The 25,615-nt window shown below is 39.6% G+C and overlaps 2 protein-coding genes across 2 annotated transcripts; one reads left to right on the forward strand and one right to left on the reverse strand.

Moving 5' to 3' along the window:
* Positions 1-154: 154 nt before the first annotated feature.
* On the reverse strand, positions 155-9,855 carry LOC308696948 (uncharacterized protein). Its single transcript, XM_081375946.1, has 7 exons — positions 9,647-9,855; positions 9,218-9,247; positions 6,312-6,512; positions 6,054-6,140; positions 4,747-5,754; positions 3,829-3,997; positions 155-844 (listed from the first exon to the last, which is right to left on the reverse strand). Exons 3-7 carry the CDS (start codon positions 6,508-6,510, stop codon positions 715-717), a joined length of 1,593 nt encoding a protein of 530 aa, XP_081232072.1. The 5' UTR covers positions 6,511-6,512; positions 9,218-9,247; positions 9,647-9,855; the 3' UTR covers positions 155-714.
* A 2,436-nt stretch (positions 9,856-12,291) lies between these two features.
* Positions 12,292-19,773, forward strand: LOC308697007 (uncharacterized protein). The gene is made up of 4 exons (XM_081376029.1): positions 12,292-12,406; positions 14,138-14,185; positions 14,613-14,701; positions 19,107-19,773. The coding sequence occupies exons 3-4, from the start codon at positions 14,639-14,641 to the stop codon at positions 19,362-19,364; spliced, it is 321 nt and encodes a 106-aa protein (XP_081232155.1). The 5' UTR covers positions 12,292-12,406; positions 14,138-14,185; positions 14,613-14,638; the 3' UTR covers positions 19,365-19,773.
* Positions 19,774-25,615: the final 5,842 nt, after the last annotated feature.

Here is a 25,615-nt window from a genome sequence, read left to right on the forward strand (position 1 = left end):
TCAAATATCATAACACTATGATAATGATAACTAAACGCATATTTATACACATTCAACCTGCAAATGTAATGGACAAATTAAAAAATATCAAGCTATAACAGTACTTAAATGACAAATGATTTAGCTTAACAATAAGAACCAGAACACACTAACTACTGTTCAACATTATTTTATTCTGTTGACCAACAGATCAGAATAGAAAACAGTTGCTGCTCTAGCAACATACTTGCTTACATAGCTTAACGGCATAGCTACATACTGCTAGCAGTCTAACAATTGGCTGCTTGTAGGCAAAAGTTCAAGAACAGTTTACAATAGGTTCAGCCAATATTCACAGTGAAATAAAAACACTTGAAACAAAAAAACAAGCAATACAATTTAAAAGTCTGTCTGGTACTTCAGATAAGATAAAAGTCAATCTAGGTGCAGTGTAATGCTTGCTTCCACTGTTATTGCAGTAACTTAACTGAAGGTACTGAAGCCTATAAACTAATAACTATAATAACTTTGTCCAGTACTGTGAACCAATTCTATACTTAAAATATGGTTACAATGTGTACCCAGTATTCATCTGGGTCGCAGTGGTACTATCTGACAACAATTAAAGAACACTCAAGAATACAGTAGTGAGAACAACATGAACTGTGCATGAGAAAGAACTAGGGACATTCGATTGCAATAGTCTCCCTTCTGAAAAGTGTTTTTTTTTTTTTTTTACTCCCTCCATTCATGGTCCGATATTTTTGTTATCAGGGAAAGAACCTTCGGACTGACCGCCAGCTGCCTTTTGGTAGAATTCTTCTCCACTTTCGATCCCTTGTCTGGGTTGATCTTAAAAAGGCATCTGTCAAGTGAAAGACATAAAACAATTTTAGTAATAAAATGTGGACTCCTGCAAAATATACCTTATATCTTGACATGAGGACGAATCAGGAATAAATTGGAAAACATACTGTATGTACGCAGTGTTTCCCACAGAATTAGATTCTATTTGCGGTGGTGTGGTGTTTGGGGACCGGGGTGGGGATTAAGTTAAATATATCATATATATATATATATATATATGATATATTTTTAGTGACAAGTACACATTTCCATTGCCAACACTTAGTGTCAGATACCTTAAAGGGATAGTTCACCCAAAAATGAAAATTCTATCATCGTTTACTCACCCTCAAGTTGTTCCAAACCTGTATGAGTTTCTTTGTTCTGTTGAACACAAAGGAAGATATTTGGAAGAATGACAGAATCAAACAGATCTCGATCCCCATTGACTACCATAGTAGGAAAAAATATATACTATGATAGTCAATGGGGACTGAGATCTGTTTGGTTACAAACACTCTTCCAAATATCTTCCTTTGTGTTCAACAGAACAAAGAAACTCATACAGGTTTGGAACAACTTGAGGGTGAGTAAACGATGATAGAATTTTCATTTTTGGGTGAACTATCCCTTTAAAGACATTGCTATGCCATTGCTACACTTTCTATGCTATGACTGCTCCACAGACTTCTTGTTGCAAATTTTTCTCACACACAAACCTGGACCTGGAGATGGACACACACACACACACACACACACACACACACACACACACACACAAACACACGCACAAAAAACACACACACACACACACACACACAGACACACACAAACTCACAAACTCACAAACTTACTGACACACTCAAACACAGGCTCACACACTCAAACATTCAAAAAGACTCTCACACACACACAGACTCAGACACACACACACACACACACCTGGAGATTGAGGTGGACAAAAACCAACACACACCAACCTGAACCTGGATAGCGTTTAACATAGACTAACCCTAGTGTGAGATATGTATCGTCTACGGTAATATCTTAATTATTGTTTTAACAATGAGCAGACATTATCGAGTATGTTACTTCACTCATTTTTGAAAACCATATTTAAAAAAAAATCCTCCATGCAGCACGCATGTAGCTGCTGAAAATTCCTCACTGAAGTAAGAAATTTGTGCAAAAACAGCAGCAAGAGATAAAACACAAACAGTATCAGCATATAGATGGGAACAAAAGTGCAGTGTAGTTTTTATTCCTGGCATTATACACAAGCAGTTTAGAACACAGCCAATTGTGTTCTAAACTGCTCGACTTTGAATAAAAATAAACTGACGGCTGTGCCCTGAACGTCGTTCAGTGACAAATGCTGTAACGTAACGATATATCAAAAATATATTGATATTGAATTAGAGTCCAACTGAAAAAAAATGTTAAGGCATAATTCCACTGCTGTATGTACTTTCACATATCAATCCAAGACGTGAGGCAGACTGTAAAGTATAGCACAATATGCGCTGTGCTGGCACACTGTGTGTGGCTTTTCACACAGGCACTGTTCCGCCTCTGTTACTATCAACCATTTCCTGCTCAGATCTGACCCGCCCTTTCCATATATTTCACACAGCACAGCGTGGAGGCATATTGGCACAATACTGGGCACTGTAACTTAAAGAAATATAATATAAAGTGGCTTAATGTGGACTTGCTGCTCACTGTGCTGCTGAGGCACACAAGGCCCACACACACAGCTGTTGCATCATATACATCTCAACTGAAACTAGAGGGGAGGAGGCACAAGCTATACTATCGGACTATCGCCTCTTGAGATAAAAAGTAGAATAACCACACAGAATGTGTTGGGGTTAAGCTTGTTAGCATGCTGTTAATGATGTCATGTCTTTGTCATGACACATAGTACCTTTTAAGAAGTCTATTAAAGGGATACTCCACCGTCTTTTCATATTAAACTATGTTATTCCCTTAACTAAGATGAGTTGATACATACCTCTCTCGTCTCAGTGCGTGCACTCAATCGCTCTCGCGCGCAGCGAAACTTTGTTCACTCAGTTCATTCAATATGGGCCAAGCAGAGAAGCTACCAAACACCTCCACGTTTTCCCTATTTAAACACAGTTACTCGCGTAGTGTAACTCGACCTAGGACGGTGACACAAAACAAAACGTTGCGCTTTTCTAAGCGTGTAAAATGGATAACTATATTGTATGGCGGAATACCATAGCAAGTGCTTGTAAGCACTTCGTCTTGGCGGAGTAATATCTTCACTAGAGGGAGCGGGGGCCGGTGAGAGGGTATTCTTCACGAGTGAAGATATTACTCCGCCAGGTCGAAGTGCTCATAAGCACTTGCTATGGTATTCCGCCATACAATATAGTTATCCATTTTACACGCTTAGAAAAGCGCAACGTTTTGTTTTGTGTCACCGTCCTAGGTCGAGTTACACTACGCGAGTAACTGTGTTTAAATAGGGAAAACGTGGAGGTGTTTGGTAGCTTCTCTGCTTGGCCCATATTGAATGAACTGAGTGAACAAAGTTTCGCTGCACGCACTGAGACGAGAGAGGTATATATCAACTCATCTTAGTTAAGGGAATAACATAGTTTAATATGAAAAGACGGTGGAGTATCCCTTTAATACACTCTCTACGGTTGAGAAAATGTAGTGAAAAAGACAGCAAGGGAAAGTTGTGAAATCCTGTCCTGTGCAAGGCTCTTTTATTAAATTGCATTCGATTTTAAAGGGGTAACTATTTTTTCTAGTCATTCTATATCTGTTTGGATATTTAAAATGGACGTCTGAAGAAATGCGAAAAATGGACAGAATACCAATCATAATGCAAAGTCACCACCGAAAACTTTGATGTCAGAGACATTTGAGTATTATTACTAAGAACATGTACTCCACTGACCCTGTGCTGTGTTCTTTATACCAAAAATCAATAAAACTTTTCAAAAAAAAAATTGACTTTTTTCTCACCTCTGCAAGAACTCCAATGTTGCTCCTTGGCCTTCTGGGTAAGATATGTTCAGGCAGTAGTACGTGGCAAACATCAATACAAGAGCATCAGTGAAGGCATTGATGTGACCATTCACAATGGTCTGGTCCACAGAAAGCATGAAGTACTCTGCTGCCAATGGAGAATTTCCTGTTGTAAACACACAAAAGACAGGCAGGGGATCTGTATTTTTGTGACAAACTGTGCTCAAAGACCATAAAGTCCAGTAATTATTCAATACGTTTGTAAAGTTAAATTATATTTAACTAAAACACACGAAACATGAAAAAAAACATCCATCACACAATTGGTAGGGGTGGAAATCACCAGACAAACAATACGATATTATCATTACATATAAATCTGGGGTAGGTAATGTTGCAGAAGTCAACTAAGATCTCTTCAGTTGATTAGGCATGTTTTATGCTTTTTTCATGCTGAATGACTTATTTCCAAGAAACGTGCGTGCACATCTCTGGTAAACACGAATTAAAGTGGTGCTTTTGCATGACTCTTTGCGGAGAAACTCGATTAAATCAACTAATCGATTAGTCGATACAACTGAATGATTATTTGTTGACCTTGAATTTCTTCAATCGAGGACAGCTCTACTTCACAGGTAGGCAGTATCTAGTCAGATAGAAATTAGCTGCATATGAATCAAATAACTGCATTTCAACAAATCTGACAAGCTGCTGGCTTACTGATCAACCTTATCTACATGACTGTAGCTTGAGCAAATGCCCATAAATTAATTTTGCTACCAGTGTATAATCCATGCCATCATATGTAAAGGAAGAAGGCAAAAAAGAATAACTACACCTTTAATAACCAATAGTAAATTATAATAATAATATAATAACATAACTATGTCAGAAAAAGAAAATATTCAAACTTACCACACACAACAATGCATGGCGTACTTGGAAGTTCCGCACAGTTCACTTCAGAGGGCAGGATTGTTTGATCCAGTTTATGGAACATCTGGTCTTCTTCCTCATTGAAATATCTAACAAGTAGTTGAAGAAACCCAGCAGCACTGACATCTGCAACATTCTTGCTTGATGCTTCCATTTCTCTGAAGATGGTCTCCATCTTCCCTGTCTTGTCACTGGTCTTGAGGTATGAAATAACCCTGGCATATTTGTTTTCCATGGCTTTGTTATCAATGTCCATGCCTGTAAGCTCTTTGAAATGAGTCTTCATGCCAGTTATTTCAAATAAATATGGCCAATCGTTTATCAAATCAGAGGTCTCAATTCCATTGATAATGTCTTTTCTCTGAGTGAAGAAAGTGGTCCTCATCATTTTCTCAATACATTTCGTGTCACGGCATCTTTCTTTGTACATTTTCTTTAACTGTTCTTGTGCTTGCTTCTGGGATTCCAGTGTTTCATCAGTTGGTAGACGCATTGGTTGCCAATTAATGCATCCATAGGTGTCTAGTCTTCTCTTCCTGGGTGGGGTATCCTCTCCTTCACTGGTGCTAATAAGTTGTCTTTTTAAGGAAAGTGGAGTGCTTCCTCTCTTCAAGTTATCCACCCTGCTGAGCATCTGTTTTGTGAGTGAGTCATATCCACTGCCCACAATTTCACCTTCAATGACATCAGTGAATGCCACAGGATACACCTTTGCCATCTTTCTTGCGATCTCACTGAGGTGTTTCTTTGCGGGTGTTGGGCATATTGTTAAGATTTCACTGATAATCAGCCGTATCATTTCAAGTCTGTCACTCTTTGTTGGTCGCTTCCCTTCTTCTAATTTTCTGATGAGCTCAGATGGCAACTTCTTCCATGGAATTTCAAAATTGAAATGCCAGCTGTTGTCAGACGGTCGACGAGGTGTGCAACCTATACTTGAACTAGATGTTGACCTTGGTGAATTTGAACTTGCTGAGCTGTAGCCACCTGAAAGGTTACAGATGAAAATATGATGATACAACATGCACTGCAAAGCCAAACAATTTCATACCAATTTTTGGGGGCTTAGTTTGTTTTTTAAACAATCACAGAAAAATTACACAAAATTATGTTCTGTTTAGTTATGTAGTGGAGCAACACAGACATGGTGCCCTTTTATTTTTAGAATAGTTAATGGCCATATGTAGAGAAGATACATACTTGCCAAATAGTGAAACTTCAGACAAGACTAATGATAAGTTCAAAGACCAAAAAAGTCACATTCTGTGCAATAGGCATGGACTCACCAGAAGGAAACATCTCATCAGGCCGTGTATGAGGACTGTCACAAGACTGTTGGTTGCTGGGAAGACTGTCCAACGCATCTCTTTGGCCTTAAAAGACACACAATAGTGGAGTTATGTCTTGTTTATTTTTTTTGCCACAGTAACAACATAAACCTTTATTTGGAGATAATAAGAACACCAGAAAAAGCATATATCATATATATTAGCATATATCTAATGTTCTTAATATTAAAAGTTGCATTAAGTACAAACACATACTTGTGGTTTTAAAATGGGAAATAAGTTTCCTTGCTTCCACTGGCTTCAGGACATGAAGAAGGTCACTTTCTTGAATGTAGTTCAAGTCTTCAAGGTCGTGAACTCCTAATTCTTGAAGAGCCTCGAGCAAAGGGTCAAGTTCCCTTAGTTTTGGGAGTGTTGAGGTAAGGAAAGAGGAAAGAGCACTCTGTGTATCCATAACTATACAGGAGAGAAAAGACACATTGATAGTTTTCTTTACTCTGTATCAACAACGCTGTGTTTCAGTGAAATGACTCTTGTCCCAAAAAGCTTGTACTCAGGCAATGGATAATAATCCAGTTTGAGCTCTCCTTTCACACACTTCATGGTCTGCCTTGCCTCTTTCACTTCATAAAGTCCAAACTCCGCTAAATATGACACATTATGAGGTGTAACAATAAAGTACACATGCTTCTCCTCCTTCACCAGTATAAGCTGAATTTGTCCGAATTCGGTTGACTCACCGTGGCTCAGACAAAGAAAGAACCCCTTTCTGTATTGAGTGCCTTTCCACTGTACCTCTGTACTTGCCACAACATTGGTTTCCTTGACCAAAGTTTCTCCAACAGCAGTGCGCACTGCATTGCTGTACAGTTCAGCATGGAAAGGAGTGGAGTTCTTCACCACCAATGAAGGTGCAAAAAAAGAGCCTGCATGTAAGTAGGCTTGTAGTAGCTGGTGGTTTCTGGCAAGTGTTTGACATACATTTTTGAAATTTTGTGTTCTTCGCACACATCTTTTGAAGTATGAATGCTTGCTCTCGAACCTCATTGTCCACAACCGCATGAGAGGGCCAAATTTCAGTATCAGTGCAGGGTAGTGAGTGAGGTAATGGTGCTTTGGTCTCAATTTGTGCGCAGGAAACATTTCTTTCCTTGCCTCTAGATAGTCACGTATCTGAACATTGAGCAGAGCAATCTGTGGTGCTGATATTTTAGGGGCACAAATTAATTCCACTACCTCTTTCAGTTGGACAGTCAGCTGCCATACTGGATTCTCTGTATCTGTGATCCTATCCCCGATTATAAGAGGGAGAAGTCTCAGCAAAGACCAGTTTTCTGCTGCCTGTCCACCTAGTTTTACACCCTTTTCAGAAACTTCTGAGGGTGTAGAATTACCATCAGATCCCTGATAGCCAAACTGCCTAATCCTACGATTAAGTTGGGAATATGTGAAGAATTTCTTCACCTTGACAAAGTAGTTTATGTAAATGGCAAGGTCATATGCCACAACACCCTCAAACAAATCATGGCCAATACAGGGTGGGAGGCCTGGCTGGCAGACATGGAAAAAAGCCAGAGAGTTAAAGATCGAGTCAAATTTCAAACCTCTGACTTCACTTACATCATCATTGTGCAGCTCTTGTATAGTGTCATTGTAGTCTTGTACTGTGCGGATGGATGCATTGTGTTCAAAGTCGTCTAGCTTATCTCTGGTAATGTGACAATACCGGCAGAAATAGCGCGATGTACTGAAGTTTTCTGTGAAGCCACCGATATTATGCGAACCCAAGTTATCCCCAGCAATGCAATAGAGTGTTGCTTTCACAGTGTTTCCACGTATATTCAGACCATTTGTCTCCAGTTCTCTGAGATCTGATAACAATGGAGAGAACACTTTCTCATGGCCAAAATGCTTGAAATCAGCCTCTCGACACAAGAGCAAAAGCTGCATGTTATCAACGGTGGATCGACGAAAAGGATTAAAGTTTGCAAGAGTGAAGTAGACCCCAAGCATTTTGTGTTTTTTCTTTGCAGAGCCAATGGGATTAACCACCTCGAAAGCATCTTGATACAGTATCACCTTTAAAGTGAGACCTGACTCTGAAAACAGAGGATTGGATTTGAATAAAGATCCATCACACACATCGTTAAAAATACGAGGTGCACTCTCATTCCCAGTTGTAGAACATTCTTCCCACACAGCAGGATCTTTTAACAGAGCTGTTAATGTATCTTTTATGGGAATGTACTGAGCATTTCGCTCTTTTCTGTTTTCATCAAACCCCAAAAAAACTGTCTGTGGATGCACATAGGCAAAATTCTCCTCAAAATACTGCTTTCTCTTGTACTCTGTAGAAAGTGCAGAGCTACAGGATGAATGCATATCTATGTCATCTAGGGTCGTCAAAACATCTTTAATTTCTGTCTCTGTTAGTTTAGTTTTTGCATGAAGAGATACTTTAAGTTGATTCTTTGTGTGTTGCTGGCAAACACCACTGAGACTATTAATTTCTTCTACAATCAACTGTATTGTAGAGGAGGGGATGAGGTGCTTTGCCTGCAACTTCATGTAAAACATGCATAGGTTTCTCATGTATAAGCTCTTCATTTGTGCAGGATCCAGTGTAACCTCACCAGGCCCATCATCAACTGCCCCTTCATCTGACTGGCTTTCAACAACAGAAAACTGAGGCTCACTAGGAGCTGAAGGAAGACAGTATGCACCAGAGACATGAAGAGCTGTGGAATGTTTGTGCTTTCTAGATAGGTGGGACGTTAAAGATGATTTCACTGAAAAAGTCTTATCACAGTTTTTGAATGGGCATTGCACCTCCTCTCTTTTTGAAGCATGAGATTTCAGGTGACACAAAAGATCTTTCAGATCAATCAACTCTTTCTTACAGTGAGTAAGTTCACATTTAAATGGTCCCTGCAAAGTCTCACACTGTGACACAGAAGATGCCTGCTTATGATGACGGTAAACATGGCATTTAAATGCATTATAATTTCTAAAGTGAGACTTGCAACCTGTTATGCAACATGCATACTGGTAATGAGCCTCATTTCTGTGTAGCTCTTGATGTTGAACATAACCTTTTAAGGTTTTCACAGAAACACCACACCTGTGACAAGTGTATTCTTGGACCATGGCAAAACACTCACCTCTTCAGATTACTTTGAGGTCAGCAAAATCTGTTGAGAGACAGAAAAAAAAATATATTTGAGTGCATAGGCAATCTTAATTGAGAAAAAAAATACAAATAACTTATATTGGAAACTATTGTGTGCAAGTAACGTTAGTTAAATATGTAAAACAGTTAACACTATCTCAACCTAACGTTACATTATAACGTTAGTGAGCCAACACTTCACTCATAACATTGGCACTGTTTAACGTTACACTAACACGTTAACGTCGACTTTCAGGTCACAACACAAGTTATAGAATTAGCACGTTTGCAAAGCTGGAGTAAAGTCAAAGATGGTAAATGATTAGCACTAACAAGCTAACATTTATGCTAACTAAAGTTACCATGCTTGAGTTGGTAATGTTAACGTTAGTTATACAGTTTATATTTCGGGCTTACGTACCTTGTAGTTCTTGTTTACTTGCAGACTGTGAGTGGTATCTTTTGCATCCTGAATATGGCACAACGCGTTGCACAAAAAAGTCGCTCACTTCCAAACTGTCTCAAGCAAACACTATGAAAACGAAAAAACAGCCGCGCTCCTCTCTGGCTCACAAATGTGTCTGTAACGGTCTCTCTGGGCTGTTTCGCGCTTTCTAACGTAACCCCTCCCACTCAAACGTTGCCGTTGTTCTTTAAAATTATTGGACGTTTCACCTATTTTTTTTTAAGTTTCACATGTTTATAGTCATGTGTCCCAAAATCTCCTGCTCCTGACTTTGCAGTTTGCCAGTTTACACGTGATATGGGAAATAAACAAAGCCTGCAGTGTGAATGTAGTTTAACAGTTTTCTTTTTTTTTTCTTTTTTTTTTTTTTTTTATATATATTTTTTAACAACCACAACAGTGCTTGACTGATGCATCCATGTCCACATAATGCCCAAACAACAAACCAGCAGGGCTTGCCATCATATCAAGTCATATTGTCCCATCACAACTACCTTTCAAGAGTTGATGTTTTAATGAAAGTAATCATGCTATGTAGGAAAACAGGAAATACATATGTATGAAAATCAAGACCTGTATAAATTTGTTTCTGTCAGGTAAAAGTATCTCCATTTAATCAGAGCTACCAGAGCTTTGCGATAATAAGCATTAGTCAAGTCAGAGTTCAGAGGAAATGCCAGATGCAAAACACACTTCAAAAGTGCACAGAAATTGTACATAAATATATTTGACATTTTACTTATTTAGCTTACGCTTTTATCCAAAGTGACTTACAATTGTTATATATCAGAGGTCACATCTCTGGAGAAACTAGGTAACCCATTTTGTTCAGGGCATAATATCACGGTGAGATTTGAACCCAGGTCTCTCAGGGATCTTTCCCACGGCCCTGTGTTCCCACATTTCTAAGAATCTTTTTTTTTTTTTTTTCAGAAAATTTAGAAAATTAGGCCCTATGTTCCCACAACCATATGTTTCCACAGCCCTATGTTCACCAAAAGGTCGGGAGAAATCTGCCAGGAACTCTATGATCCCACATTTCTAGGACATTTTCAAAATTGAGTAGTGTTCATACATTTCCCTATAATTTCAGCAGCTAGTCTACACTACAGCTAGTCTACACTACAGCAGCTAGTCTACACTACAGCTAGTCTACACTACAGCTAGTCTACACTACAGCAGCTAGTCTACACTACAGCTAGTCTACACTACAGCAGCTAGTCTACACTACAGCTATTCTACACTACTACAGCTAGTTAGGGTTAGGGTTAGGGTTAGGGTTAGGGTTAGGTTTAGGGTTAGGGTTAGGGTTGGGTTTAGGGTAACCTTAACCCTCTCTGGGAACAAATAGCTGTGGGAACATAGGGCTGTGGGAAAAAAGAGCTATGGGAAGTGGGAACATAGGGCTGTGGGAAAAAAGAGCTATGGGAAGTGGGAACATAGGGCTGTGGGAGCATAGGCACGCTCCCGTTTCTCAGACCAAAGGCATGTGCCTTTATTGAGTTTGTGCACAGTTACTAAAACACAGTAGCCAGAAATATTTAATGATAACCTGGTGAAATACTGGTAATAAACATTCAGTATTTACTGCAGTGCTTTTATGCTTTTGTCAGTTTATATACACAATATATCTAAAAGTTTATTTTGATTTGCTTGAAAAGAGAAAAGCAACATAATGTAAGAAGTGCTTTATTGGATGGCATCAATATTTAATCAATCAATCTTTATTTGTATATCACTTTACATACAAAATAATGACAATAATGCTTGGATATACTGGTATATACAATTAAATGAGCAACTTCAAGTTCAAATTACCCCGGTCTGCTGGGTAACTGTGGCCACGTTTCTGCACGTTTCGCAATTCTGTAAGCTGAAATGTTTGACTAAAAGGGGCTGTATGATGCTGCATTTCAAGCCCTTTATTGTAGTTCTGTGATCCCTGTATTGTAGCTTCTGCTAGCTAGTTAGCTAGTAAGCTTAATGCTCCGGGGGTATGGGGTGTTAAAGATGTAAACATTAACATTATTACAGATGCTTTGGACTGCTGTTTCAGAGCCAGATTATAACAGCAGCTGCTGCAAGCTATCTTTAGCAACAGCTAGCATTCACAATAAGTAAAGCTATCTGTCCATCAGGAAACTTCATAAAGAGTTGAGGCAGAGCTGCCAGAGGACTTTATTATACACTTTGGCCATGTTTAGCATGAACATCTGACATTGTAACATCATAGATATGACAGAAAACACAGAAAAGCCTAATAGGTCTCCTTCAACAAATAGTATAACGCAAAAGGGGTTTCTGGTACACTGAAAAAAGTCTAACTGCTGTTGTTAATTTAATGTGTATTTTGTCATTGAAATAGTTGAAAATTATTAGTTTTTTCATTTAAAGTTAACGTTTTAGTTTATATTTATGGTTGAATCCATTTTTTTTTACATTGATACATATAATTTGGCAGCGGGATATTAAACTGAATTTATTCATTTGATCAGAGCATTTTTATTAGATTAAGCATGATTTGCACATGCGCATTGTTGAGTTGGCGATCCCGCTCTCTGACCACCTGACCTGTTAAAAAAAAAAAATCGTCCGTTGAACTGTCTGTGAAGAACACACACATTGAATCTGCGACTGCGAGCGGCCGTGATACACTTCAACAGATCCCTCCAGCCAGTCTGCAACACAGAAGAACTCCGAGCAACATTGATACTGGTAAGGTAAAAACACCTACTCCCCCCGCCCAGCACTAATATCATTTCTAAATTCATTTTGTGGGGTCATGACGTTAGCTAAAGTTACCACGTGTAAGTTAGTGCATTACAGCTAATTTTATGTTCATGAATTCAAATGCATTTGTTCTGCTGAGTGTTTTTAATATTTAACAGTGGCGTGAAGAGTCTAGAAAATGTTTATTTGCAGAGATTATTGACTTTTAAGAGCTCTGCGTGCTCTGTTTTAAAGCTAGCTAGTGACGATATCAGTATGAATCCAAACGGCATTAATAGGCATCAAGCAGTAACGTTACCAACCATGTCATGCTAACGTTAGCTAGCTTGTCATGAAGGTGGGTAAATAATGCTCTCTTTAAAAACACTTGAAACGTGGTAACGTTAGTTAATCACCAGGTTCAAGCTGCAAACTTGACTTGTGTTTACTTCTGCTGTCAATAGCATAAGGTCATGTTTAACCCTTGTATGGTGTTCGGGTCTGTTGGACCCGTTTTCATTTTTTATCAAAAGAAAAATTATACAATTTATTCTTTTTTCAAACTGAGACTCATTGGCCTTGGCTCATTTTCTGTGAGGAATATATATCAGAACACATTTTCAATGACCACACACTGTACACCCCCCCTACACATTTATTTTACACACAGGATGTTCGGGTCCACTGGACCCAGGGCTAATAAAAGTGTGGAAATTATAGGTCCTGTGTGTATGTTCTTGTATATGGATTATGGGGACACAAATGTGTATAATGACATAGGTATTAACGTTACAATGTAAACATGTTTTATGACGACATCTGTGTCCTCATACTAAAACATACTAAATGATGTTTTTTGAATCAGAAAATGCCAAAAGTTTTCTGTGATTGATGGGTTTAGGGGTAGGGTTGTGTAGGGGGACAGATTATACAGTTTGTACATTAGAAAAACCATTATGCCTATGGAGAGTGACCGTACACCAAATATCCAAGTGAGTGTGTGTGTGTGTGTGTGTGTGTGTGTGTGTGCGTGCATGTGTGTGTGTGTGGGGGGGGGGGTGTTTTGTGTGTGTCTATGTGTGTGTGTGTTGTGGGTGTGGGTGTGTGTATGTGTGTGCATGAGTGTGTGTGTGCGTGCGTGTGAGAGGGAGATTGTGTGTAAGTGTGAGAGAGTGCAAAAGTGAGTTTTGTTTCTACCCCTGCCGTTCCCGCACGAGGTTGCAATTCTTAAATGTGATCTAACAAAGGTAAAGAGAAAATATTAACCATATATGCTGTTTATATTGCTTGTAATTGGGATGAAGTAAACATCTGTTGAGTATTTTAACATAACATTTTTGATTGTGTTGAATTAAAAACCCCAAAATGCAGCGGGTCCACCAGACCCACGAACACTGGCTGAGTAACAAAAATATAAACACCACACAAGGGTTAATCTTTTATTTACACTCCTAATTATCTTGTGTTAAGTATTTATCAGCCATAATATTACAAGGCCCAGCTATTTCTAGCTGGTAAAGTTAGTTTGCTACACTGTTAACAGCATTTAAGGTTACATGTGGTAGAAATGTACCAAAATGTTAGCCAGCTTTCCTAAAAAACATTAAATTAAAGTAAATATATCTATTTATGTTAAATGTTGGGTATTCTTAATTTGTGCGTGATGTTAGTAGTTAACAAACTCTGATGGCTAACAGCTAAAACTTAATCATGTTTTCACTTTCAACTTAAGGGAAGAAGCCACCAATCAGTCTGCTGGGCTCCTGCCAGTGATCATTGCTTGTGGTAAGGTCTATTTACAATGTAATAAGGGCATTTGTGGTAATTAGGCATTTGTGCATCCTAGTGTAGTTTCTCTCATCTGTGAAGTTGTCTATCAGATCTACTAAGTAAAACTAGATGTGGTCTGCTCAGTTGCCTAAAGGTATATTTTCTATCTCATGTTTCTTCAGTTATCCACACATGTGGCAATGTAAAGACTGTGACAATTTATTCAAGAAGATCTGAACTTTTGAAACACTATAAACTTGATCATCTGCATTATGGACCGGGCCGTTTTCTGTTCATCTTAAAAACTTATTTTTGTATGCCCTACTTTTTAGATCAATGACTAGTTCATGCGAATCATAGTTTGGTACACTGAATAGTCTGAATAGTTTATTTTTATTTTTTTTATGTTTAATTTTAATTCATAGTAACTGTTTTTACTCAGACTGTGGACATCACCATCAGAAGAGAATGCATCCTCAAATCTCTGATCTACCTCGGAAACCTGTTGAGCACCTTATCAAAGAATTCCAGGTAAGGGCATCTCTCTCACAGTTTACATCTACAGACTAACTACATCTTACATCTATAGTCTAGGTTTTCCTAGCCATATTTAATAAATAGGGGTGTGACGAGAAACTCGGCTCACAAGATAAGATTTTAACACTATTTAAATCTTTGATGCTAAATTATGACTGAATTTTGAGCAGTAAACACTTCCAGACTAGGGTTGGGCGATGTCTACCAATTTGGCATCGGACGATGTCTACAGTGAAATATCGCGATGGACGATGATATCGGGTGGGTGAGGGTTATAACAAAACGCCGGCTCAACATCGTGATGTCTGTTCAGCTGTCTGGGCCGATATCATCGTCTATCGGCCGAACCCTATTCCAGACCACATCCAGACGTACCAAAACAATCTTTTTTTTCTTCCCTGTCTTACCTGGAACAGTGTCAAAAAAGTGCGTCCAAAGAATCCATTTGCAAATGACTTAACACCTATATGCACACGCTACTTCATATTACAGGCCTATATGTGGCGTTCTTTTTGCTACAAAAATTAACCAAAAACGGAGAAGAGCACAGCCTTCAGTCAATTCCACTCCCGTTCTTAAAGCTACACTGTGTAACTTTTTTAGTTGATTCTTAGCAAAAACACTTAGTTCTTTCAAAAATATATGTGCTCATTAATGTATAATTACTTCTTTCAAGTAATAAAGTATTCTCGTAAGTTTATAATCTGCCATTGAAAGTACATACGGGTAAGGAGTTCAAATGCCGGTCGCCATGTTGCCCCTCCATCTTGAAACTACATTGGCCAAAGAGGGACATACAAGCTTCGCCTTTTGCGTTTTTACACGCAGTAGCACAGTGACGAATGTGAGAGGGAGATTACTCGCGACTGCCGGCAGATTTGAAAAACTCCTACGGCCATAGAGCAGTTGAATTGAAGGGTCTTGTAAAACGTGCTGAGGTATTATTAATTCGTGGCCACGAAACAATTCACCTGAATATTCACCAATTCACACACAAAAAAGAAATAAAAAGCTGTACGAGAATACATTTACATTACATTTACAATTATTTATATACAGTAGTCTGCCTTCACTGAAGAGCTATCTTCACAGGTAAGAAAAACAGTTTAATAATTATTATTAATTCGTGGCCACGAAATAATTCACCTGAATATTCACCAATTCACAAAAAATAGGACTTTAGCATTCACTAATAGTATCAAACTGTTTTTGGCCACGTTGTAATTCGTTAAATCAAAATGAGGGAGGGAATTAGTTCAATGTGTCCACGATTTATTAAAACGAGGGAATAAATAAGTCGTCGTAACAACTAATTATTTAGATCAGTGGCAGAGGTGGAAAGAGTACTGAAAATTTGTACTCAAGTACAAGTACGGTTACATTGCTGAAATAATACTCAATTACAAGTAAAAGTACTGGTGTCAAAAAAGTAATTAAGTAAAAGTAGGCTACAAATTACTTTTCTCAAAAACTACTCAGAGTACTAGTTACTAATTACTTTTTAGCTGGCGATAGTTAATGCATTACCAATAAATATTCAACCAAATCATAGATTTATGTAGAAAATAGCTACTTTTAACACGTTTTTACCTTATTGTCGAAGGAAATTAATTAGTGGATACTGGAATTTCTAACTTCAATATGACACCTTGAAATATGTCAATATTCAGTAGGCCTAGCCTATCATTTTTAATACCATCGGGAAAACTACTACATACTAAATATTTTAATATCTACATTTTTGTCCATCCATTTTGTCAAGGCAATCATTATTTTCAAGCATTGAAAAGCACAACACTCATTGTAATAGTAATCTATTTGAATGGAAAAGTTTAATTCAAGTCTTCTGAAGAGACACGTCCACTTTATAAGGTGAGATTTTAATTCAGGCTTTTGTTTACATATTTAAACATTGATCAATAACCATTACAATAATCTAATATTTACTCACTCCGTGTATTTGTCTTTACAATAGGGTAATGTGAACTGTTGCAATAGCTCACACACAGCACAAGGAAGCTTGATTTCAATTGAAACTGAATTTAATTTGCAAAAAGACTAGATTTTTCATAACTTTTGACAGCGTTTAATTCAATAGCATGGAGAGATTGGAGCTGGACGTCATTTGAGTCTGCAGTGAGAACCACTTGGAGAGATTCGCGATTGCACATGATATGACACACAGTCCGAGAGCGCACACTCAATATACGAGTCCAGTATATTTGAGAGCTCGCGTCCAGTTTTCTGCGATTACATGAATGTGCCCTCGTGTTATAATATTCTTCGTGACATTTGCCATTAAAATATGCCATAGAAACTTGCAGGTATTAATCAAATTATGCGTTATAGGCCTACCTGCTGCAATCCCGCGCTGAGAGGAGGCGGTGCTGTCGTTGAGATGAGAGAATGAGAACGCGCAGCTGCCATCGTATCGGTGTATAGGCCAAAATGAGTATTGACAGATATTTCAGTATTGATATGTATCATAATATAGATATTTTGACAATACTACTATGTAGTTTGTTGTTCCAAACTTTCAGTCCAGCCATTAATCACTCTGAGCTCCTCGCCTCCTTCATGATCAGCTCTTCAAAACCTGCTGCGACTGCGGCGGCTTTCATTTAGTCCAAATATCAGGGTTTTTATTGGTCCATTTACTATCGAATATTTTTATTGGCTACCGAAATGCCATTCAAAGATTTGAATATCAATTCAAATTGTACTCAGTAACGAAATGTGATTTTACAAGTAGTGAAGTAGATTACTTAGCTTAATATGTACTTGAGTACAAGTAAAATTACAGATTTAAAAATATACTCAAAGTACAAGTACCCAAAAAAACGACTTAATTACAGTAACGTGAGTAGTTGTAATTCGTTACTTCCACCTCTGATCAGTGGACAGGGCGCATAAGAACAAACAGTGATAGAGCCCCGGCCGTGCGCGCGTGCACTCTCACCGCCTTCAAACAACACGAGCGCTGTATTGCTCTCTCTCCCTCGCGCATATCAACACAATAGTAAAAGGTCGGAAGACCGATTGTGTTTTATTGATTAGTAGTTTGTTCATATAAAGTGTTTGATTAGTAAGTACATGTTTAGGAAATGCATAATACAAATTGTATGAGTTAAAGGGGTCATGACATGAGAAACCAAATTTGCCTTGATCTTTTGGTTTATAAGAGGTCTTTGTACTATTAAAACTTCCTGCAAGTTTCATAGCTTTAGATGCCCTCCCCATTATAAACGAATCATTTATTTAATCAAGCTCTAAATACAGCTCGTTCTGGATCCATGGTAAGAAGTGACGTCACGGTACGAAGTGACGCACCAGTCGTTTGCATATGACCGCCTCCAGCACAAGACTACTGTGCCTCAGTCATTTCGCATCGTCGCATGATTCGTTGTCACGCGCCCCACAGGAATTCAGTCGTCGACGTGCAGCGAGTGGGTCTCTTTACAAGATTGCTATGGGGCCGCCAAAGCCTTATTTGATCGGTGAGTGATGTGTAGAGACGATTGTGACAGGGCGCATGTTACTGAACGAGCAGAGAGAGCGAGCGAGAGCGCCCCGGCCGCGCGCGCGCACTTTCACTGTCTTTCTCTCTCTCTCCCTCCCTCCCTCGCGCATATGCATCAAAATAACCCGTATTCAAGTGTCTCGGGTTACAAATCTGACATATTAATTCAAAATAGCTTCACACTGTCCATGTGGATACGAGGTAATCCATTCTTAGTTGTTAGTGGTGGACAGATGGTTCATTTTCTGGCTTTCTATATCTATGTTAATAACTGATGCATAAGCACTGACGTTAGCCAATCATAACAGTGGGTGTTAACACTGAACTCTTAAAGGGGAAACACCCCTAAAACAGACTGTTTGAATCAGAGGATGAGAAACAGGATGGGAAATTATCATAAATCACTACATTTTAAAGTTTTTTTGTCCAAAAAACTATAGTAATAATATAATTGTGCCTAAGGCAACATAATAAAACAAAACAAAAAACCATGTCATGACCCCTTTAATGTAACGGTAAATGGACTCTGCGGGTAAAGCTGTTGTGATGAAACTGCGCATGTGCGGGGTAAAACTGTGGCTCTGCGGCTCTGCAGACAGATATTATTGTGCTACGATCAGTGGCGCGGATACTGTGTTTGTTTCTGGCTCGCGCACAGCCTTCACTCTCGGACGCGCGCTTTCTTTGCCCGCTTCATATTATAAAACTAGTCTAGCGGTCTCTGGTGGTGCAAAAATGTATTACAACTAAATTCAATGCACGCCATTGACGCCACTTAACCGAGCAAAATGTTTCACTCGGTTACGCAATTTTTAACGGTTAAATCGGTTAACCATGGACACCCCTACATGCTTATTTTCTCTTTCTTTTTTTTTGCAGGAAAATGAGGTTGAAGAACTGGAGCAGACAATCATGGTGATCTTTATAACTGGGAAAGAGGATCCTCTCTATCCACCCAAAGACATTAAAATTGTCATCGAAGGAACAGAGGTCCTGAAAGATTTGCCCTCGGTTGCAACCGCTTTTGCCATGGCCTTTGGACTCATATACACACTTAACCTTAAATATGCGATAAGGCTTCAGTTCACTTTGAATTTGTGCAAAAGATCCAGATGGAGCTTGATGGAGAAAAGATGACCCCAAAAGTCACTAGACTGACCACGCAGCTGTACAGCACAGAGTAGGCAGAGCTGAATTTCACAGACTTGCTTGATTTTATTTTCCATTTGTGGTTAAATTTTATGGTGTTTTTACGGCCAGGAGCTTGCTATATTGAGAACTGGGGAGATTCACACAAGTCATTGAAGAAAATCATTTGGATAATGTTTCCTATCAGAAAACTTCCTATTTCCAGGATTTGCCTTTAGTGTTCAGCTGAAATAGACTGTTCATCATGTACATTTGAGACAGATATACAATATTGTCATAACATGTAATTGTATTTTAGGATGTTTTATGGTGAAATGTGTTGTCAGGACAAACCTTCCTAATTTAATATTACTACTAAGACTAATGTGATGTCATCAAGATCAAGTGATGATTTGAATAATGTAACACATTTGTGGGCTATTGAACAATAAATATAAATGTGTTCTAAAGGAAAGTGTTATAAGTAGTCATTGATCAAAATGTATTAAGACAACCTAAAATAATTAATTTTATTTAACCTATACATATTAATTTAGTTGGTTTCTAACTTAAAATAATTAGTTTGTTCTAACCTAAAATTATTAGTTTGATCAACCTTTAAAAAGTGGTTGCATGGATTTAAACTTTTCAGGTTAAACTAAATTAAATGATTTACTTTGAGTCAATGTCAAATATTTCGTGTGATCGACGATTACTTTAATTTTTTGAAAGTTGATCCAAGGTTTTTATTTTTTCAGTGTAGATTCTAACATAAATTAATAATATATACTACTATAATGTAATACAAAATGTAAAATTGGCAATTTAAGTAAATTAACAAGCAAATCCATATAAAATTACTGAACAAATATCTTTTTCTGTCAATTGTCACTAATTGCACTTTTAGAAATGTTTTAATGTATCAAACCTTAAATCTTAGTTTTATCTTTTAAATAAATAAAATATTTGTGAATATATGACATTCTGATAGTGTCTTTACAAACTTAGTGGAGAAAAAAAATTGTGTAAATTAAGGTATTGTGGCTGTTTTATTAAATGATAAAAACTGTATTTTGGCAGTTGCTTATAGATTTTTATACTTATTAAAAAAGCAATTATTAAGGTTTTTGTTTTCAAAATGTCCATAATTTTACGAGATATTTGTCAATTTACAAGTATTCTATGTAAAATGACAGAAAAATAATAATTTTTGTTGCTGTTAATTGTTACTAATTGTATCTACTTTTAGCAGTGTTTTTGCAGTATTAAACTTAAATATAACAGTTTTATCTTTTAAATAAAAAAATTATATTTGTGAAAATACGATACATTTTGAATGTATTTTAAAATTAATATTATGTGAAAAAACGTACATTTTCTTTAAAATAACAGAATTGCTCTGCTTATTCACAGCTACAGGTTTTTTATGTTATTTTACATTAGAGATTTAAATTTACGTTTTATTTTTGTAATTTATTGGTGTTTTCATGTATTTAAAAAATACAGAAAAAAATCTGTAAAATTAACATGAAAATGTATATAAAATTACAGATTTTTTTTACAGTGTATAGGATTAGACTCAGCCGCCGTCGATGTGTTGACGCGCTAGAGTATAGGATTAGACTCAGCCGATGTCGATGTGTAGACACGCTAGGGTATAGGATTAGACTCAGCCGCCGTCGATGTGTTGACGCGCTAGAGTATAGGATTAGACTCAGCCGATGTCGATGTGTAGACGCGCTAGAGTATAGGATTAGACTCAGCCGATGTCGATGTGTAGACGCGCTAGAGTATAGGATTAGAATCAGCCGATGTCGATGTGTAGACGCGCTAGGGTTTAGGATTAGACTCAGCCGATGTCGATGTGTAGACGCGCTAGAGTATAGGATTAGACTCAGCCGATGTCGATGTGTAGACGCGCTAGAGTATAGGATTAGACTCAGCCGCCGTCGATGTGTAGACGCGCTAGGGTATAGGATTAGACTCAGCCGCCGTCGATGTGTAGACACGCTAGAGTATAGGATTAGACTCAGCCGATGTCGATGTGTAGACACGCTAGGGTATAGGATTAGACTCAGCCGCCGTCGATGTGTAGACACGCTAGGGCATAGGATTAGACTCAGCCGCCGTCGATGTGTAGACGCACTAGAGTATAGGATTAGACTCAGCCGCCGTCGATGTGTAGACGCGCTAGGGTATAGGATTAGACTCAGCCGCCGTCGATGTTTAGACACGCTAGGGTATAGGATTAGACTCAGCCGATGTCGATGTGTAGACGCGCTAGAGTATAGGATTAGACTCAGCCACTGTCAATGTGTAGACACGCTAGGGTATAGGATTAGACTCAGCCGATGTCGATGTTTAGACGCGCTAGAGTATAGGATTAGACTCAGCCGATGTCGATGTTTAGACGCGCTAGAGTATAGGATTAGACTCAGCCGCCGTCGATGTTTAGACGCGCTAGAGTATAGGATTAGACTCAGCCGATGTCGATGTGTAGACGCGCTAGAGTATAGGATTAGACTCAGCCGATGTCGATGTGTAGACGCGCTAGAGTATAGGATTAGACTCAGCCGCCGTCGATGTGTAGACGCGCTAGGGTATAGGATTAGACTCAGCCGATGTCGATGTGTAGACGCGCTAGAGTATAGGATTAGACTCAGCCGATGTCGATGTGTAAACGCGCTAGAGTATAGGATTAGACTCAGATGATGTCGATGTGTAGACGCGCTAGAGTATAGGATTAGACTCAGCCGATGTCGATGTGTAAACGCGCTAGAGTATAGGATTAGACTCAGCCGATGTCGATGTGTAAACGCGCTAGAGTATAGGATTAGACTCAGATGATGTCGATGTGTAGACACGCTAGAGTATAGGATTAGACTCAGCCGATGTCGATGTGTAAACGCGCTAGAGTATAGGATTAGACTCAGCCGATGTCGATGTGTAAACGCGCTAGAGTATAGGATTAGACTCAGATGATGTCGATGTGTAGACACGCTAGAGTATAGGATTAGAATCAGCCGATGTCGATGTGTAGACGCGCTAGAGTATAGGATTAGACTCAGCCGATGTCGATGTGTAGACGCGCTAGAGTATAGGATTAGACTCAGCCGATGTCGATGTGTAAACGCGCTAGAGTATAGGATTAGACTCAGATGATGTCGATGTGTAGACACGCTAGGGTATAGGATTAGACTCAGCCGATGTCGATGTGTAAACGCGCTAGAGTATAGGATTAGACTCAGCCGATGTCGATGTGTAGACGCGCTAGAGTATAGGATTAGACTCAGCCGCCGTCGATGTGTAGACGCGCTAGAGTATAGGATTAGACTCAGCCGATGTCGATGTGTAAACGCGCTAGAGTATAGGATTAGACTCAGCCGATGTCGATGTGTAGACGCGCTAGAGTATAGGATTAGACTCAGCCGATGTCGATGTGTAGACGCGCTAGAGTATAGGATTAGACTCAGCCGATGTCGATGTGTAGACGCGCTAGAGTATAGGATTAGACTCAGCCGCCGTCGATGTTTAGACGCGCTAGAGTATAGGATTAGACTCAGCCGCCGTCGATGTTTAGACGCGCTAGAGTATAGGATTAGACTCAGCCGATGTCGATGTGTAGACGCGCTAGAGTATAGGATTAGACTCAGCCGATGTCGATGTGTAGACGCGCTAGAGTATAGGATTAGACTCAGCCGCCGTCGATGTGTAGACACGCTAGGGTATAGGATTAGACTCAGCCGATGTCGATGTGTAGACGCGCTAGAGTATAGGATTAGACTCAGCCGATGTCGATGTGTAGACGCGCTAGAGTATAGGATTAGACTCAGCCGATGTCGATGTGTAGACGCGCTAGAGTATAGGATTAGACTCAGCCGATGTCGATGTGTAGACGCGCTAGAGTATAGGATTAGACTCAGCCGATGTCGATGTGTAAACGCGCTAGAGTATAGGATTAGACTCAGATGATGTCGATGTGTAGACGCGCTAGAGTATAGGATTAGACTCAGATGATGTCGATGTGTAGACGCGCTAGAGTATAGGATTAGACTCAGCCGATGTCGATGTGTAAACGCGCTAGAGTATAGGATTAGACTCAGCCGATGTCGATGTGTAAACGCGCTAGAGTATAGGATTAGACTCAGATGATGTCGATGTGTAGACACGCTAGAGTATAGGATTAGACTCAGCCGATGTCGATGTGTAAACGCGCTAGAGTATAGGATTAGACTCAGCCGATGTCGATGTGTAAACGCGCTAGAGTATAGGATTAGACTCAGATGATGTCGATGTGTAGACGCGCTAGAGTATAGGATTAGACTCAGCCGCCGTCGATGTGTAGACACGCTAGGGTATAGGATTAGACTCAGCCGATGTCGATGTGTAAACGCGCTAGAGTATAGGATTAGACTCAGATGATGTCGATGTGTAGACACGCTAGAGTATAGGATTAGACTCAGCCGATGTCGATGTGTAAACGCGCTAGAGTATAGGATTAGACTCAGCCGATGTCGATGTGTAAACGCGCTAGAGTATAGGATTAGACTCAGATGATGTCGATGTGTAGACGCGCTAGAGTATAGGATTAGACTCAGCCGCCGTCGATGTGTAGACGCGCTAGAGTATAGGATTAGACTCAGCCGATGTCGATGTGTAGACGCGCTAGAGTATAGGATTAGACTCAGCCGATGTCGATGTGTAGACACGCTAGAGTATAGGATTAGAATCAGCCGATGTCGATGTGTAGACGCGCTAGAGTATAGGATTAGACTCAGCCGATGTCGATGTGTAGACGCGCTAGAGTATAGGATTAGACTCAGCCGATGTCGATGTGTAAACGCGCTAGAGTATAGGATTAGACTCAGATGATGTCGATGTGTAGACACGCTAGGGTATAGGATTAGACTCAGCCGATGTCGATGTGTAAACGCGCTAGAGTATAGGATTAGACTCAGCCGATGTCGATGTGTAGACGCGCTAGAGTATAGGATTAGACTCAGCCGCCGTCGATGTGTAGACGCGCTAGAGTATAGGATTAGACTCAGCCGATGTCGATGTGTAAACGCGCTAGAGTATAGGATTAGACTCAGCCGATGTCGATGTGTAGACGCGCTAGAGTATAGGATTAGACTCAGCCGATGTCGATGTGTAGACGCGCTAGAGTATAGGATTAGACTCAGCCGATGTCGATGTGTAGACGCGCTAGAGTATAGGATTAGACTCAGCCGCCGTCGATGTTTAGACGCGCTAGAGTATAGGATTAGACTCAGCCGCCGTCGATGTTTAGACGCGCTAGAGTATAGGATTAGACTCAGCCGATGTCGATGTGTAGACGCGCTAGAGTATAGGATTAGACTCAGCCGATGTCGATGTGTAGACGCGCTAGAGTATAGGATTAGACTCAGCCGCCGTCGATGTGTAGACACGCTAGGGTATAGGATTAGACTCAGCCGATGTCGATGTGTAGACGCGCTAGAGTATAGGATTAGACTCAGCCGATGTCGATGTGTAGACGCGCTAGAGTATAGGATTAGACTCAGCCGATGTCGATGTGTAGACGCGCTAGAGTATAGGATTAGACTCAGCCGCCGTCGATGTGTAGACGCGCTAGAGTATAGGATTAGACTCAGCCGATGTCGATGTGTAAACGCGCTAGAGTATAGGATTAGACTCAGATGATGTCGATGTGTAGACACTCTAGGGTATAGGATTAGACTCAGCCGATGTCGATGTGTAGACGCGCTAGAGTATAGGATTAGACTCAGCCGCCGTCGATGTGTAGACGCGCTAGAGTATAGGATTAGACTCAGCCGATGTCGATGTGTAGACACTCTAGGGTATAGGATTAGACTCAGCCGATGTCGATGTGTAGACACTCTAGGGTATAGGATTAGACTCAGCCGATGTCGATGTGTAGACACTCTAGAGTATAGGATTAGACTCAGCCGATGTTGATGTGTAGACGCGCTAGAGTATAGGATTAACTCAGCCGCCGTCGATGTGTAGACGCGCTAGGGTATAGGATTAACTCAGCCGCCGTCGATGTGTAGACGCGCTAGGGTATAGGATTAACTCAGCCGCCGTCGATGTGTAGACGCGCTAGGGTATAGGATTAACTCAGCCGCCGTCGATGTGTAGACGCGCTAGGGTATAGGATTAACTCAGCCGCCGTCGATGTGTAGACGCGCTAGAGTATAAATATTATAGGCCCAGGTAGACTTAGGTCAGATGAGATAGGACTTAGTTAGGTTTAGGGA

The sequence above is a fragment of the Scardinius erythrophthalmus genome (assembly GCF_964197995.2).
Source record: "Scardinius erythrophthalmus genome assembly, chromosome: 10".
Lineage (NCBI taxonomy): Eukaryota > Metazoa > Chordata > Actinopteri > Cypriniformes > Leuciscidae > Scardinius > Scardinius erythrophthalmus.